The sequence below is a fragment of the Lolium perenne genome, chromosome 4 (assembly GCF_019359855.2).
Source record: "Lolium perenne isolate Kyuss_39 chromosome 4, Kyuss_2.0, whole genome shotgun sequence".
Lineage (NCBI taxonomy): Eukaryota > Viridiplantae > Streptophyta > Magnoliopsida > Poales > Poaceae > Lolium > Lolium perenne.
Genome location: NC_067247.2, coordinates 142,929,723 through 142,948,523, shown reverse-complemented (window position 1 = coordinate 142,948,523; position 18,801 = coordinate 142,929,723). Strand labels below are relative to the sequence as shown.

At 44.3% G+C, this 18,801-nt stretch overlaps 2 protein-coding genes across 2 annotated transcripts; both read left to right on the top strand.

Annotated features, from left to right (window-relative positions):
* Positions 1 to 10,141: 10,141 nt before the first annotated feature.
* LOC127294089 (dirigent protein 21) lies at positions 10,142 to 10,839 on the top strand. The gene has a single exon (XM_051323832.1). The coding sequence runs from the start codon at positions 10,200 to 10,202 to the stop codon at positions 10,731 to 10,733; it is 534 nt and encodes a 177-aa protein (XP_051179792.1). The 5' UTR covers positions 10,142 to 10,199; the 3' UTR covers positions 10,734 to 10,839.
* A 4,719-nt stretch (positions 10,840 to 15,558) lies between these two features.
* LOC127348679 (dirigent protein 1-like) lies at positions 15,559 to 16,284 on the top strand. Its single transcript, XM_051374623.2, has one exon. The coding sequence runs from the start codon at positions 15,613 to 15,615 to the stop codon at positions 16,159 to 16,161; it is 549 nt and encodes a 182-aa protein (XP_051230583.1). The 5' UTR covers positions 15,559 to 15,612; the 3' UTR covers positions 16,162 to 16,284.
* The last annotated feature ends 2,517 nt before the right edge of the window (positions 16,285 to 18,801 follow it).

The window sequence follows — 18,801 nt, the reverse complement described above, 5'->3', positions numbered from 1 at the left end:
AAGGTGTGTCCCCAGTGAGTGCAGCAATTAAGAAACCAAGGTGATAGCTAGATATGTTACTAGTGTTCTCCCTACCAAGAATGCTAGTACCGATGTAATAAGCAAAATACTTAATGGCGGGGAGTTGAATGTTTCTTATCTTGCCACGCTGAATGGTGCGACAATCATCATTCGTGATCCCTCGATAGAGCTCCAGCAATTCCTTGGGGTTATCCTCGATCTTCCTTGCCGTACCTACAGGGGCTATACCCAATGCAGCACAAAAATTTTCCAACTTCATAGTAATAGGTTTACCATAGATCTTGAATGAAACTGTCGGGTGAAAGTGCTTATTGTTGAACTTGAAGCTCTCCACAAAGATTTTAGTGAGTGTGTAGTATTGCTCACTCTCATCTCCCACATAGGCGGTTAAGCCTGCCTTACCGACAAGGGTCAGGAAATCATCCAACAAACCTGCATTTCTCAAAAGGTCATAACATGGGAAGGATGAAGCATTAGGGACTCCATTGTCCTCTTCGGGTGCGACGCTTGGTGCGATGAGGTCCTCATTATAGGATTGCCTGAATCGGGTGGATGACCTCGAGGGCCTCCCCGTGCTTGTTGTCTCTCTTTCAAAAACTTCTCCAAAGTTACAATTATCCATCTTCCTTTTCTGAAATTTTTCAACAAACATTATAAAATTTGATTTGGTGACATATAATTGAGGGAAACTACCATAGGAACTTGCTAGAGTACTAATCATGCATCAAAACTAGTTTCTACCACTTAGAACAAGCATGCAAGCTCACTAAACATGTTACCTACAGCAGCAAAATATTCAAGATATACTCCACTAAACAAAATTCTATTTGGATAATCGGAGGAGTCACATACCGGAGAGCAAATGTGCCAAATTTCAGACAGAAATCTGGGCTGAGCAAAGAGATCGAGAAATCTGGAGCTCTTGAGCAAAAACACGAGTGAGAGGAACCTGGTGCGAGTTTTTTCGGGAGAGAGAAAAGAGTGGGAGGAAGAGATGATGAAGTGGGGCAAAGGGGGACCCACACACCAGGGTGGCGCGCCCCCCTTGCTGGCCGCGCCGGCCTATGGGGTGCCACCCTGGGGTGCCCCACTGGTCATCCCCAGGTGTTCCCAGGTGCCTCGTCGAAAAATAGGACTAATGGTATAATTTTTGTGAATTTTTGAAAACTTTGAAAAATGCACATTTCTGGGTGTTAAATTTATTATTACTGGGTAGAAAAAGGTTTTGAAATCTCTAATTGACTAAGGAACTTTACAAAACAAAAGTGCTACAGCAAGTAGATCAAGTGGAGGAAGAAAGAAATGTTGTTTAGCTCTTCTATGCATATAAAATATACTGGTTAACAAGGTTGATCAAGTTTTGCCGTCAAATAATTTTACATGTCATAAGAAGAAATAAACCTCAAATCAATCATATTACCTTATATTGTATTGATACGGATCCAATCATAATAGTTTGATATCCCTCTTTGAGATCTATATAGGACAATCAATAACTCCCACTGTGACGGTTCTTGAACTGGAGATTGTATTAACTCCACATATTTTATCAGTCTTCTTGGGGAAATAGACAGTATGTTCCTTGTCATCAACATTAAAAGTGACTTTTCCTTTATTTCAATCAATAACAGCCCCTGCAGTATTAAGAAAGGGTCTCCCAAGAATAATGGACATATTATCATCTTCAGGCATTTCCAACACAACAAAATCAGTTAATATCAAGCAGTTTTGAGTAACTTGAACAGGAACATCCTCACATACACCAACAGGAATAGCAGTAGATTTATCAGCCATTTGCAAAGATATATCAGTCGGTATCAACTTATCTAAATAAAGTCTCTTATAAAGAGAAAAAGGCATAACACTAACACCCGCTCCCAAATCACATAGAGCAGTTCTAACATAATTATTCTTGATGGAACAAGGAATAGTTGGTATACCTGGGTCGCCAAGCTTCTTTGGAACCTTACCATTGAAAGAGTAATTAGCAAGCATAGTGGAAATCTCCTCATTAGGAATTTTCCTTTTGTTAGACACAATATCTTTCATATACTTTGAATAAGGAAGCAATTTAATAGCATCAGTCAAAGGGATTTGCAAGAATAAAGGTTTCATCCAATCACAGAATTTATTATAGTGTTCTTCTTCCTTTGATTTTAGTTTCTTAGCAGGAAAAGGCATTTGCTTTTGAACCCAAGGTTCTCTTTCATTACCATGTTTCTTAGCAATAAAATCTTCTTTAGTATACTTTTTGTTTTTAACATGCTTTTCAGGTTCTTCTTCAACCTCTTCTTTATCAGGAGTATCATTCTTATCATTATCTTTATCATGTTCATTACCACTTTCAGTTTCAGCATCAGAAATAGAAATACTATTAGGATCATTAACAGGTTCAGAGGATTCTACAACATTCTTATGTTTCTTTTTCTTTTTCTTAGATGGAGCACTAGTTTTAGTTCGTTGAGAATCTTGTTCAACTCTTTTGGGATGTCCCTCAGGATATAGAGGATCCTGGGTAGAAACACCACCTCTAGTTGTTACTTCATAAGCATGTTTTTCTTTAGAATTATTTTCCAACAGGTCATTTTGAACTTTAGTGAGTTGATCAATTTGAGTTTGAACCATACGAAAATGTTTAACAAGCATCTTAACATCATTGGAGGTTCTCTCCACAATACCATGCAATTCACTAATAGCTCGAGAATTTTCCATTAAATGATTCTCTACTCTCATATTAAAATTATTTTGCTTAACAATATAATTATCAAACTCATCTAAGCATTGTGCAGGAGGTTTTGAATACGGAATATCTTCCCTAGTAAAGCGTTGAAGAGAGTGTACCTCAATCATGGATGAAGGGGGAGTTATCTTACATAAATCTTCTATAGGAGGTAAATTCTTCACGTCTTCAGGTTTAATACCCTTCTCTTTAAGAGACTTCTTGGCTTCCCTCATATCTTCATCATTTAATTTAATCATACCCCTCTTCTTCAATATCGGTGTCTGGGTTGGTTCAGGTGTAGACCAATCATCATGATTCCGGCCTATTTTAGCCAATAATTCTTCAAATATTGCCCTGAGTTCTTTTCCTGAAAACACAACCAGCACAACTATCCAGGTATGCCCTAGACACAATGGTTAGTCCACTATAAAATATATCAAGTAGATCATTCTTTTCTAAATCATGTCCAGGTCGAGCTCTGATAAGAGAACAAAATCTTGCCCAAGCCTCAGGCAATTTCTCTTCATCTCCCTGGTCAAATCTATAAATTTTCTGTAAAGCAACATGTTGAGCACTAGCAGGAAAGTATTTTCGAAAGAAAACATCACGCAAATCAGTTGGACTTCAAATAGAACCAGGTGGCAAACTATTATACCAAGTTTTAGCGTCATCCTTTAATGAGAATGGAAAGATTTTAGCAACAAAGTAAGTACGCTTCTTAACATCATCAGAAAACAAGCTACTCAGAGTAGATAACTCAATCATGTGTTCAATAGCACTTTCTTTTTCAGTACCACAAAAGGGTGTTTTCTCAACAATAGCTATATGAGATAGATCAAGAGAAAAATCATAATCTTTATCCTTAATGTTTATAGGAGATGTGGCAAACTTAGGATCAGGAGACAGTTTATATCTAATAAGATGTTCTGCAAGAAACTTTTTAATTTTTCTTGCATCAGTAGTAGCATTGCATTTTTCAATAAAATCATCATCAAGTTCCACATAATCTTCATCAAGATCATCACTAGAGTATTCAACAGACTCAGGTGAATTAACAGGTGTAGCAGCATTTTCATTAGGAGTTTCAGTATTTTCAATTTGTCTAGACCTAGCAATTGTAGCATCTAGAAAAGATCCTAACGAACCATCATTATCAAGCACATCAGAAGCATCATCAAAATTATAAGAGGAGTTTTCAGATTCGGCAGAAGTACCAGCATTTGAAGCTTGTGGTGGTGAAACAAGTTTACTTATCACAGATGGTGAATCAAGAGCAGCAGAGGTACTCAGAGTTGTACCTTTTCTTGTAGTGGATGGTAATATGACGACCTTAGTATCGCGAGGTTTACCCATGATGGAGAATTTGCAGCGAACAATATCAATCCAAGTGAACTTCCAAATAAAGCTATGCTCCCCGGCAACGGCGCCAGAAAATAGTCTTGATGACCCACAAGTATAGGGGATCGCAACAGTCTTCGCGGGAAGTAAAACCCAATTTATTGATTCGACACAAGGAGAGACAAAGAATACTTGAAAGCCTTAACAGCGGAGTTGTCAGTTCAGCTGCACCTGGAAACAGACTTGCTCGCAAGAGTTTATCAGTAGTAACAGTTTTATAGCAGTAGCAGTTGTGAAATAACAGCAGCAGAGTAACAAAGACAACAGTAGTGATTATAGTAAACAGCAGGATTAAAATACTGTAGGCACAGGGATGGATGAACGGGCGTTGCACGGATGAGAGAAACTCATGTAACAATCAAAGCAGGGGCATTTGCAGATAATAATAAAACGGTATCCAAGTACTAATCAATCAATAGGCATGTGTTCCATATATAGTCGTACGTGCTCGCAATGAGAAACTTGCACAACATCTTTTGTCCTACCAGCCGGTGGCAGCCGGGCCTCTAGGGAAACTACTGGATATTAAGGTACTCCTTTTAATAGAGTACCGGAGCAAAGCATTAACACTCCGTGAACACATGTGATCCTCACATCACCGCCTTCCCCTCCGGTTGTCCCAATTTCTGTCATTTTGGGGCCTCGGGTTCCGGACAGCAACATGTGTATACAACTTGCAGGTAAGATCATAAACAACGAATATCTTCATGAATCAATAACATGTTCAGATCTGAGATCATGGCACTCGGGCCCTAGTGACAAGCATTAAGCATAACAAGTTGCAACAATATCATAAAAGTAACATCTACGGATACTAGGCACTATGCCCTAACAATCTTATGATTATTACATGACCAATCTCATCCAATCCCTACCATCCCCTTCAGCCTACAGCGGGGGAATTACCCACACATGGATGGGGGAAACATGGCTGGTCGATGGAGAGGCGTCGGTGGTGATGGCGATGATCTCCTCCAATTCCCCGTCCCGGCGAGGTGCCAGAACGGAGTTTCTGGTCCCGAGACGGAGTTTCGCGACGGTGGCGGCGTACTGGATGGTTTCTGGTGACTTCGACTTCTCCCCGTGCGTTTTTAGGTCGAAGGCAATAAGTAGTCCGAAGTAGGGCGTCGGGGGCCAGCCGAGGCCGCCACACACTAGGGCCGCGCGCCCCCCTCCTGGGCCGCGCCGGCCTAGCGTGTGGGGCCCTTGGGCCCCCACCTGGCTTGCCCTTCTGGCTCCACCAATATTCTGGGAAAATAGGACCTTCTGCATAAATTCCGAGGATTTTCCTGAAAGTTGGATTTCTGCACAAAAACGAGACACCAGAGCAGTTCTGCTGAAAACAGCGTTAGTCCCTGTTAGTTGTATCCAAAATACACAAATTAGAGGCAAAACAATAGCAAAAGTGTTCGTGAAAGTAGATACGTTTTGGACGTATCAATACTCCCTCCATGTCATCATATCCGCAGAATTCTTGTTTTTTCTGGTTAACAATTTTCTCATCACTAGCAGACATGGTTAGTAGGTTAGTGCACTAAATCAAAAATATATGGTGGTACTCTCACAACTCACTCAAAACTGATAAGAAAAGGAAATCTTACCACTCCAAAGTGAATTAGTATTGCTTACCACTTGTAGTGACAACTAGTGCACGGATGTAGCGAAGCGAATATCAAGGGTGTAAGACAAATCACACAGCAAAGCAGGATATATGTGGGGCTGTAGGTAGGCTACCTATTTGCACCAATAACAAGCTCTAGCGCTGACCGTAGACAACCAATGATACTCACACAAGGCGATAAATGTGGCAATGCAACTAAATGGATGAAAGGTTGCAAACCAGTCGAGAGACGCTAGCAAAGCTCAACGAAACAGGCAGAAGATTGCTCAACTACTGGTGCAGAAAAGTAAACTAGGCCTTCACTTGATCTTACTAGCACTTCACACTTTTTCTTTTTGGATTTTCTTTTTGTAACACACGCAGCTATGTAGCTCTTTTTGCTTCTTTTATATTTTTTATATTTTTTATTTTATGACTCAACTCCTTGATAACACGGACAACAGATAATGCAAAGCACCAAAACCCTAATGAGCAGCCTGTCGAGCGGTAAAACTAGTCTCTTCTGGGGAAATTCCTAGTCACGTATATCGAAAGGTTGTGGCTATGGTTTGGACAAACACACTGTATGCTATGTGGACTCAGAGCAACAAAAACTGACTCTATATGAAAGCGGAAACACAAACCCTAACAATACTAGATGGAAGAAAAAGATACGCAAAAACAACTACAAAAAGCAACTAAAATTCGAAATTAGTGCAATCTAAAGCTATGACAAACCCTAACCCTAATATTTTTGGCTTTTTCTAGATAGGAAACACTCACAACTCACTATGAGGTGGATTGTGGATGGCTTACCGAGGAAACACGAGAATCTGATACCAAGATGATAGGGGGTGGCCCGATCTTCTCAGTAAGCAACGGTGGTGATGATGATCACGGGATGAACACAACGAAGATACACAACGATGAAGTGGAAGATAACTTGTATGACGCAACGAGATCTCTCGATTGGTCCCTATCGCCAATGCAACAGCTCTCAACCCTGTAAGATATTCACAACTACACACACTTGCGCACGTAGTCGCCGACCACAAAGCGGTAAGTTGCAACCGTCTAATTCACAATGGAACAGCAGATCACACAAGACTTTTTCAGGATCTACACCAAATCAATGCAATATGGTGTAGGGATTCAATAGAGTTGCAAAGCAATCAACTATGAACTAGGGTTTATCTTAAACGTGGTCTAAACCTAATTTGGGGGCGTCCTGGGCACTTATATAGGGGTTCAGGACGACCTCAGGTCGAAAAGATACAAAAAATAACCGACCCAGAATAGATCTGGTCGAGACAGACTCGAACTCGGCCGGCCTGGGGCCGGTCGACCGGGCCTGGGACCGGGCCAGCCGGTTCAAACCGGGCCTGGCGCCGGGTGGTGACCGGGCGATGGTGTCGGGCATACTGGATAGTGCCCGGCTGGCACAAGCGTCACGTCCGGTTTGGACCGGACGGATCCAGCGTGGGAGCCGGTCGGACCGGGCCTGGGACCGGGTGGTCCGGCGGCACGGTCGGTCTGACCGGACCTGGCGCCGCCCTGGACTGCATCTCCTCCTCTCGCGCATGCCTCCCGCTCCTCCCCCGCGCGTCCATGAGATGTCTTCATGTCCAGCTCCATATCCAGCTTCACGTCCATCTTCTTGCCAACTGCTCCTCTCCTCCTCGTGCGATGATTGGTTCCTCTTCATACCTGATCATACATAAGAAATACGACTTAGCCGGTATGAAGTTCTCATCGATCAAAGTATCACTTAGGAACAAGTTCACCTGTTGTTTAAGTAGCTTCGCACGAGCTCGTGTCGTTGGTCCAATCCTGACTTCATTGGACTTGAGCTTCACAGCAGCATTGTCTTCATCTTGCAATGACGAAGGTAGTAGTTTGGTAGGGATGTCCTCATCAGTGTGTCAGATATTGGTCCCACCTATCGTAGGTAGCATGCTAGTTGGTCCCACAAATCCGATATAGGTCCCACTGATCAGTTTGGGTAATTGAGTTAATGTGTGGGTCCTACCTTCCTCGTCATAGCCCATACTAGACACGACACATAGGTTAAATTGATGATTTGACTGCTCAATCATACCAATACGCAAGTATGATACTAGCTCTAAAGCGGTCACAATCAACTAGAAATAACGTTGTAAACCATGATGTCCATTTTATGACTATTCTATGCTATAGAATTGTGACCTTTTTGACACAAAAATCTCACAAATTTATACGTTGGATTCTTTGACCATTTTAGCCATTATCACTAAAATAAGATCATAAATCAACACATCTCTTATAGTAACTACCCTCATTTTTTGCATGTCTCTACTCCACATAGAAAAAGATGCCACGTAAGGGGGCTATATACCCATTAGTATAATTGCTCTAAATAACTAATGTAAGGCCTCTCCGAATGCTAGTTTCTTATCCCAAATATTACAAGTATTCTGCCAATATGGTACCGTAGTTAAGTAAAAGAGAACAACATTGTATCTTAACTAGTACTCTTGCAGCGTTGTCATAGGTAAAACAAATAGATTGCTAGCTCAACCACATGCAAGTATGAGCCTAAAACCATTTAGTGCAAGCTTATTTATAAACCACTTAGAAACAGCAAATTGATTTTTTTTTCTAAAATACTGTCACTATATGAGATAACAGGCTAAGAGCAGGCCTAAATAAAAAGTTTTCGCCTAGAAATACATGACGCTAATATGGAGTCATGCTAACGCAGACCGATCGAACCTTCAACATTTTTTTTTTTTTGAGAACGAACCTTCAACATTGAGCACGTACCGAACATCGATTCGGACTCGACACTGTCAGTTGCTCAATCCTATCACCCTGGACAGCTGCACATGCCTGCAAACCCTCTCTTTGTACGACCGTATATCACCAAAGTACTCATGCTTAATTTGCACTGAAGCTAGTGCATCGATGAATCGATTCTGTCCACACTCATCACATGCTTTAGAGAACAATCGGGACCGAGCGCGCAACACCCTACCCTAGCTATCATCATCCATGTCCTGTCACGAGTAAAGCACTTTTTTTTTTCTCAACTGAGGGTACAACACATCTTGATCTCACCTAAGGGCATCTCCAGCGGCGCGACGCATTTCGGACGCCCAAAAGTGATCGGCAGCGTCCGTTTGCGTCGCCCAGCGGACATATTTTGACCGCGCGTCCGTTTGCGTCTGGGTATGCTCCCACCGGGGCGACCCATTTTTGAATTGCAACATAGTTTGATCTTCATACAATTCCTTTGGTTTTCTACCACGAGCGATTGATTACATTTGAAAACCAAACATAGAAAGTACATAAAAAACTATAGAAGACCTAAACTACTTGGTTCCTGACGGGCCGGCACCGTCGTTGCGTCGCTCCGTGGCCTGCTTCTCCGCCGCCTCCCGCGCGGCCGCTATCGCTCGGTGCGCCGCCGCGTCCTCTTGCAGTGCCTGCTCGAGCCTCGCGTTGGCGGCCTCGTCCTTGAGCGTCTCGAAAGACTCGACGATGGCCCGCTGCTCCGCAGCCTTCTCCTCCGGCGTCGGCGCATCAGGGTCATCGGATGACCATGAAATCTCCGAGTCAGAGTCCTCGGCTGCAGGGCGGCCGCCAGCCTGCGCTGTTCCAGCTCAGCTTCGACGGCCGCATGGCCCGCCCGCTCCTCCTCTGCTTCCTTCTCCGCTTCAGCCAGGGCCGCGGCGTCCCTGACCGGGTGGAGGAGGTCGGTGCTGTCGTCGGAGTCGAACCCGTCGTCCGAGCTCGAGCTCGAGGCCGGGGGAGGTGGAGTGGGAGGTGAAGGTGGGGGTGGAGGCGCGGTAGCCTGGCCGCGCCCGGCGCTGCTCATGGTGGATCTACTGAGTGGCGCTACGGCAGCGGCGGCTAGGGTCGGAGGTAGGGAGGAGATGAGATGCTGGCGTCCCTGTTTATATAGGTCGGAGGCAGGGCGACGGCCGCGCCACGCGGGGCATCGCCATTACTACGCGCGGCACGCGAGGCAGCCGCAGACTGCCGAAGCGACGCCTCGCTGCCAGTGCTGGCGGAGAAGACGCATCGACGCTGCGTCTGCTAGCTGCGCACGCTCGCGGAAGCCGAGGCACGCCATTAACGCGGCCCTGCAAAGGCTGCGGCGCGCCGCCCGCAAGTAATGCCGCCGAAGACGAAGCAGTTGTGACGCTGCCAGGCGGGCCCGTGCCAGGACCAAACGGTCACTTTGCGCGTCCGCGCAGCGTCCGCCGAGACGCAAACCTGCCGCATATTTGGGCCAGGTTTGCGTCTCTGCGGACAGCCCGGTCACTTTGCGTCGCGCCGCTGGAAAGGGTGCACGACGCATTTTCGGTCATGGCGGACACAAACGGTCGCTCACGTCGCGCCGCTGGAGATGCCCTAAGATCTGCATTTCATACACTGCTCTTCAGTTTCCTCTTCTCAGGCTCCCAGACATCTCCAATGGCCAGCAAGCACAGCATGCAGCTGATCCTACCGGCACTGGTCTTTCTCGCGCTCGTCTCCGCCGTGGTTCCGGCCACGACGCACCTCCGGTTCTACATGCACGACATCGTGACGGCGGACGCGTCGAGCCCGGCGACGGCGGTGCGCGTCGTCAGGGGCGTGGCACCGCTGCCCAACGACCCCACCAACCGCTTCGGCGACATGTACGCAATCGACGACGCCCTGACGGAGGCGCCCGGCGCGTCGTCGCCGGTTGTCGGGCGGGCGCAGGGGTACTACCTCTTCGCGTCGCGCACTGACGCTGCCCTGCTGCTCAGCGCTAACATGGTGTTCACGGCGGGGAAGCACAACGGCAGCGCCGTCGCCGTGTTCGCCAGGGACGCCATCCTCGACACCGTCAGGGAGCTGCCGGTCGTCGGCGGCAGCGGCGCGTTCCGCGGGGCCACCGGGTACGGCCTGCTCCGGACGCACACCTTCAACGCCACCTCCAACAACGCCGTGCTCCAGATCGACATGTACCTCGACGTTTAGGCGCCATGCACGTTGATTTGTTTAGATATTTGCATATGCATGCATGCAAGTCCTAGTCCAGCCATATTTTGTCGCCATCGGGATATTACTTCATACCTTTTCTAAATCTGTGTTGCTGCATTTATTTCAAGAGAATAGGAGAGTATACTGCTATATATTTTACTTATCTTTTTAAGAATTATCTTAACTTTTAGCCAGTTACAATCCATGAGTAACTGAAAAATAAACCCAATTCGGCTTAACAGTATAAACTTTAACTCTTGTGTATGGCCAAGTTACAAAATCATCACAATCAGTGGTAAACATAGGCAATTTCGGGATCTTTGTTTTTTTTTTGAAAAGGGAAAAGCCCCACCATTTGCATCAATCGATGCATACGGCTTCTTTTGGTGTGGGAAGAAAAAAAAAGTGAGAATACCCACATGTCACCGTCACTTAGTTCATCAAGTTGGTGAAACAAGCGAAACTAGCCCAAATAGTTCATAAGCAACCCATTTGTCACAACAAGTTTTAACTTTTAAGTGACTTACCATTACCTATTATTCCCCACATGATGGCTTATTTCAGCAACCTCTTGCCAGGGCATCAAGGTAAGAAGTAGACCGAGTACAACTCATGTGCTCAGTTATCAAACCAACATGCCGGAGGACGTGGGCATAGCTCAGTGGTTGGGGTCGCAGTGGCACACCCCAACGACCAGAGTTCGAATCCTGTCAGAACGAATTTCTGGAATTCTCACGCCGAGGTCCCGCTTCTACTATATCATTTAGTGTCTAGTTCCTCCTAGCACTAATTCAATTTTTTTATCAAACCAACATGCCCCAACTTTGTCAACCTAGCATGGCTGGGTTAAAAAGTCGGTTGTTTCGAAGAGGAAAGCCATTCCGAGGAGCAACAATGCATATTCTTTATTACCTTTTTCCATTCCCCACCAAGAAACTCATGTCAAAGGTTGAAATTGACCGTGATGTAGCTTTCAACGGAACTTCCTTGCTGGCCCTGATAGGGGAGGATCAATTATTATTGCATTTCTAAACCCTCTCTGGTTAAAACTTGAAAGTATGATTAGATAAACTCCCAACATATGTGGGCATGCACTAATATGTATCTTTATGGTGCAGTGAGTCCGAAAAACAGAGAAGATTTAGGGATGTTTGCTTTGTTTGCCTGATCCACTGCAATACAAATGAAGATTGTCCTTTAAAGCTCCCATACACTATTTAGGGAGGTATGCTATCATTAGCCAAAAAAAAGACATGATACAGAAGAATCAAATTTACCATTACAGAATCCTTTCAATGCACCTTGTGTTGAATATATAAGAATATTACCATATGATATAATCCAAAATAATAGTAGATATAGCATGATCATAAAATAGTAATTGAACTAATAATGCAAACTAATAGAGTACATGGACATATTGTCTCTAAACATGATAAACCGATCACATCTACTCCAAATGCTAGAACTAGAAACTTTAGCAACCTCAGAGAGAGAGAGAGAGAGAGAGAGAGAGAGAGAGAGAGAGAGAGAGAGAGGGAGGGAGGGAGGGAGGGAGAGAGAGAGAGAGAGGGAGGGAGAGGGAGGGAGAGAGGGAGGGAGAGGGAGGAGAGAGGGGAGAGAGAGGGAGAGAGAGGGAGGGAGAGGGAGGGAGAGGGAGAGAGAGGGAGAGAGAGAGAGAGAGAGAGAGAGAGAGAGGGAGAGGGAGAGAGAGAGGGAGAGGGAGAGAGAGAGAGACACACACAGAGAGAGAGAGAGAGGAAAAAGCCATATACGGTGCAACCTAAGCAGCTATGGCGGCAGCATCAACATTTTTGGTGTTGTTTCTCATGTTATGAGGTTAAGATTGCCGAAGATGTCGTTGATAATCGGGAATAAGTTGTCGTCAGACGACATTGTGTTTGCAACATTCACGCTATAGTGCTCCTATAAACTTGATCACCCCTCACCCGTACAAGTCTAAGAGAAGCAGGGTTCCGGAGGCTGTACTTTCCCATCCTTCGGAAGAAGGGGCGGGGAAGATGTGAACGGCGGTGCAAGGTTTTGGAGGTAGGTAATCTCATGTGGCATACTTATTAGGGTCCATGTCAATATTTATATACTATGGGTCGGGGAGTCGTGGGAACCGGCTGATAACGCGTCTGTTAATTGTCACGAATTAATATCCCGAACAACAAAAATATTGACAACATGCATGAGTATGAGCTAATAATATTGAAAGAAAATTAGGTTCCTAAGTAGAAACATAAAAAACAATAAGGTTCCTCGTTGGCTCGCGTGCACTGCAATGAATGAGTCATACTTGTACAGAATAATGGAACTATATAAACAAGGACAAAGCATATTTAAGGTTAATAACTGGATCGTCGATCTCCCTCGGGCCTCGGATACATAGTATTATGTGATTTATGTCTGCCTATTCTAAAGCTGGGCGGCTTGTTTGTTCAACTAACGCTGCTTGTGTGTTTACTTGATCGCCAACTTGTTCTAGCAAACCATGAAGGTGATGGCATAACCGGAACACCGTGCGCTTGGCTCAATCTAACAACATATTGCGCCTCGTGAAGAGACAAGCGGGCGGTGAAGGAGGAGTGTTATAGGGGGTCTTCTGTTCTCACACCTTGGTGGGAGTAGAAAATCTCATCTTACAAACCACTTTAACTCTCTTCTAATTAACTAGCAATGTGAGATTACAATTTAGTCCAATCTAGTGTGTCTATGCGGCTAATGATAATTTCAGAATTCGTACTACTGGCTATGAACCTAAGACCCAATAACACAGAGTAATCACAAGTAGGAACTGATGGGATTATCTTGTCTAATGCCACGGGTGGGTATGAGACGATTAGACGACCATAATTATGGTTGAGATGGGTTATCTCGTATGTTCTCCTTCACGCGTAGGTACTTCATGTTGTCTATTTTATTTAGATGGTTGGCACATGCATCGATTTTATGTGACCCATGAATATATTCGTTCGTAAAAATTGAAACGCAATAGTGAAAGAAAAAGCTCCATGCATCAATCCATAGAGAGGTTGGGTCTTATTTTCTCCTTTTCACAAAAAAAAACTATGTATTTCACCATTTGCAGAAGAATAAATTCGCATGTATTAATTCGGAAGATATTTACACCGCAGCAACAAGGACCCGGAGGAGGAAAATAAAAAAGCAATAAGGTCCCTGAAGAGAAAACAAAAGAAAAACAGGTCCATAAGTAGACAGATTAAAAAAACAATCAGGTCCCTAGTTGACTCGCGTGCACTGTCGTACTTGTACAGAATAATGGAGCTGTATAAACAAAGACAAAGCATATTTAAGGTTAATAACTGGACAACATATAGTATCATCGATCTCCCTCAGATACATAGTATTGTGTGATTTACGTCTGCCTATTCTAAAGCTGGGCGGCTTGTTTGGTCAACTAGCTCTGCTTGGTGCTTATACTTGATCGGCATCTTGTTCTAGCAGACCATGGAGGTGATGGCATAACCGGAACCCCGCGCGCTGGAGCTAGCGATTCACCGTCCACGTGCGCCCGCGCCCGGTGCACCCGGAAGGCCGAACCAGTCCGGCGACAGCTACATTGTGAAGCATCATAGTATATCCTATGAAAACTCTTCCATGTGAAACAGTTGACTGCACTAGCTGCCGGCCGGCTGCGTAATATATACTTGAATCTTATCTTCTCTATATTTGAGGGATCGGACTTGGAGTTAGAGGCAGACTAAGTACAAGTGGACAGCTAAATAATTACATATTCCCTCCGTTTCACGAAGATTGTCTGAGATTTATTAAAATTTAGACGTATCTAAACACTAAATGTGGGAGCGGTGTTTTGGAACATGGGTGCATATGCTCCCTATATTTCGAAATGCATCTTACATACATATTAATTTTTTTTTAAATTGAAACTAAAAGTTCGCACGTAGATCTTCACGTGCTACGTGCTCACAAAGCCGTTTCATAAAAAATCGACTTATCATGTGACGTGTGTAAAAAAGACAAAATTCAGTGCTAAAAATAATGCTTTTCACAGGATAAACTTTCTCTTTTTTATATAGACCACACAAAATATTGGTTTTTCGTGAAACTTGACGAACGCACGTATATTATGGAGATGTACATGTAGAATTTTTTTTCCAAATTTTTTGACATTTCGAAATATGATTTTTCGATATAGAGAGCATACGCACCCGGGAGCCGAATTGAATTTCCGCTGATACATCAAATTTTTGACAAGTCCTAAATAACTTTCATAACATGGAGGAAGTATATTAGTTCAAACGAAAATCCTTAAACCTGGTAAACTGTCTTAGAAGGATAACATGCCATGGACAAGGGTATCCAAAAAATAAATAAGGGTTTCGCTAATTGAGAATTAAGTTTGTGCTCAATTAAGTTCTTACACCGTTTGATTCCATCATGATTCATGTATATGACCTGTAAATTAGGTTGTAACTTAGTTTTTTCTCAATTGCCACTGAGATAACAACTGAGACTTTTTCCAGTTGCATTTGGGATCCAACTAAGAAAAATATCAAGGACCGTTAGACTTGCTAATCATGAGGGACAATATGGATTACAACTGAAATTTAATGATATCATCTAACTGCGACGGAGAACTAATCACCTTTTAAATAAGAGAGTACTACTCTTAATTAGCGGAAAATTGATGCAGCGGGAAATTAGCTCTAGTACCATCAGGTTCTTTGTCTTCATATCGAAAAAAAATCGTGGCCGGACAACATGGTACATACATGACCCGTCTATATAAGAGAGAACGCCTACCTTCGTGTCGTCAAAATAAGTTGGGATCGACCAGACCTTGTAAGCGATCTTGTAGCTAGCAGCTCATACCGTAGACGTAAGTGCCATGTCTAGCAAGCAGACCATGCAGCTCCTTCCAGTCTTAGTCTCCTTGGCCGTCCTCTTCGTGGGAGCGGCGGCGGCCAGGAAGACGACGCACATCAAGTTCTACATGCACGACGTGGTGACGGCGGTGCCGTCGAGCCCAGCGACGACGGCGGTGCGCATCGCCAGGGGAGTGACGCCACTGCCCCTCGAACCCACCATCCGGTTCGGGGACATGTTCATCATCGACGATCCTCTGACGGAGGGGCCCGACGCGGCGTCCCCGGTCGTCGGCAAAGCGCAAGGGTTCTACATCTTCGCGTCGCAGACGGACTTCGCGCTGATGCTGACCGTCAACATGGTCTTCACGGCGGGGCCGCACAACGGCAGCACCATCGCCGTGCTCTCAAGGGACGCCATCCTCGACCCCGTCAGGGAGCTGCCGATCGTTGGCGGCACCGGGGTGTTCCGCGGGGCCACCGGGTATGGTCTGCTCCGGACATACTCGGCAAACAGCACCACCTTGAACGCGGTTCTCGAGGTCGACATGTACGTCCGCGCGCGTGTGTAAGCGCAACACACTAGTAAGCTTCCATGCGTGTGTCATCTGTGTGCTGGTTCTTTACAGGAGGTCATTTATCAGTTTGTATGCAACAATATATGTTTTTTTTGAAATCATAATATATTAAGCTAGCAAGCCGCCTCATTAAAAACCTTCCAGTCCCCTTAGGTACCCTGGTAAGGAAAATAGTGCGTCAAAAACTTGCTGCCTCGAGTTCACACAATAGTTACATCGTTGAGGAGTTTATCTAAAAGAAAGCTAGGGGGGTTCATCGACCCAATTACAAGATAGATTATGAGAAAAACTCTCCCTAGCTAAAGTATGAGCTACTTGATTTGCTTCCCTAGGAATATGACTGAACGAAACATGGCCTATTGAAACGACCATGTCCACACAGTCCGCGTAAATAGCAGTTGATTCGTCCCACCATCTGCCTTCTCCTGAACACGCTTCGACAACTTCTGTAGAGTCAGATTCCGCCACAATTCTGTTGAAACCTAGTTGCAAAGCCAAGTGTAACCCCTCTTTCATTGCAATAGCCTCAGCCATTACTACTGATGCAATATTAGGTAAGAATTTTACCATTGCTGCTACAAAGTTGCCCTGATGGTCTCGCAAGACTGCCCCAATTGCCCCAGATTTAGTATCATCTTGAAAAGAAGCATCCACATTCAATTTAGTACATCGAGCATCAGGTCTAGTCCACCTTGGCGTTGATGTATTAATCTGCTTTCCATTCACCCTTGCAGAATTAGCAACAATAGCTAAAATTAAAAACTTACATTTGTGTATGGGCGGTACAGTTTCACTGTGTGTACGACGACGACGCATCCACCAAAGATACCAGCAGGTCGTCATCACCACTTCTTTTAAACTAACCGATTGAAAACCATGTATTTCATTATCCTCCCGTCTCAGAATGTGTTCCAAAATGGCCGATCCAGCTCTGTCCGTACTAACAGCCTCCTGTATCAAATCTTGTAGCTCCATGGCTTGCCATATTTCTTGTGCAGCCGGACAAATAAACAACAGATGACGAATGTCTTCCGCTCCCTGGTAACAAACCGGGCACGCCCCACTGGTTCCCACATGTCGATTTGCCAAAATACTTTTCAATGGCACAATTCCATGAAGCGATCTCCATATAAAGATTTTAATCTTACTTGGTAACTTCAATTGCCATAAGATTTTCCAAACTGGGTTATTAGCTGATGTTCCAGGGAGCGCCAACTGATTTGCTCTCGGACCGAATTGGTGTTTCTATTGCAAGTAATATCCAGAACGAACAGTATAGCGCCCATGACTTGTCATACTCCAGGAAATGAAATCCTCGAAACCATGATCATTGAGTGGGATTTGGAGAATTCGGCCAATGTCAACATTATTGAAAAGATTTCCAAGGAGCTGAACATCCCAAAGGCCATCCACCGGACTAATAAGATCACTTACCTTCGTATAGACCGCTCCACCCCTAGGAGTAGTCACTCTTCTATCATGGCTGGATGGAATCCATGGATCCGTCCAAATATTGATTGATTCTCCATTGCCGACTCTCCATATATATCCTCTTTTAAAAGTGGTTAATCCCGCTAATATGCTCTGCCACGTATATGATGATCCCGCTTTAGGTCCAGCTTTTAAGATATTTCCATCGGGGTAGTACTTCGCCCTCAAAACCCTTGCACATAAAGAATCTGGATTCGAAATTAGTCTCCAGATCTGCTTGGCTAACATTGCGAGATTAAAGGATTGAAAGTCCCTAAAACCCATTCCTCCTTCTTTTTTGGGGTAACAAAGTTTCCACCATGCAAACCAGTGCATGTGCTTGCTATTCTCATCGTCACCCCACCAGAACTGTGATATCGCATCCATCATCCTCTTACATACTCCTTTTGGTATTAGAAACACAGACATAGCATAAACTGATACAGCTTGGGCCACTGCCTTTAATAAAATTTCTTTCCCTCCTATAGATAGCAGCTTTTCTTTCCAACCATTGATTTTCTGAATAATTCTATCAATGAAGTGTTCAAAGCAGTCACTCTTATCAGCACCCACTAGAGCAGGTAAACCAAGATATTTATCTGAGAGAGCTTCAGAGACAATGTGTAGTGTTTCACATATCTCCGCTCTTACTAAAACATTAGTATTAGGCGAAAAGAATATGCTTGACTTAGCCAAACTCACCATTTGTCCAGAATTTGCACAGTAAGTATCCAGAACTTGTTGCAAGGAAGTTGCATTATTCATATCAGCTTTCATGAGAATAAGGGAATCATCAGCAAAAAGGAGATGCGAGACTGATGGTGCATTTCTACACACCCTTAACCCATCGATGCCACCAACTTCTTCTTCATACATCAAGAGACTAGATAACCCCTCCGCACATAAGAGGAACAAATAAGGAGAAAGAGGGTCCCCCTGACGGAGACCCCTAGTAGGAACAAACATATCAGTTTCATCTGAATTGAATCTGACTTGGTACCTCACCGACCTTACACAAGCCATCATAAGCATAATCCACCTCTCACAGAACCCCAACTTCCGGATCATATTTTCAAGGAAGATCCATTCCACTCTATCATATGCCTTGTGCATATCAAGTTTGACAGCACAAGTTCCTGTAGATCCCACTCTCTTATTTTTAAT

What these genes read in the sequence shown, in the direction of transcription:
- LOC127294089 (XM_051323832.1), top strand. Translation starts at nt 10,200, where the DNA reads ATGGCCAGCAAGCACAGCATGCAGCTGATCCTACCGGCACTGGTCTTT.
- LOC127348679 (XM_051374623.2), top strand. Translation starts at nt 15,613, where the DNA reads ATGTCTAGCAAGCAGACCATGCAGCTCCTTCCAGTCTTAGTCTCCTTG.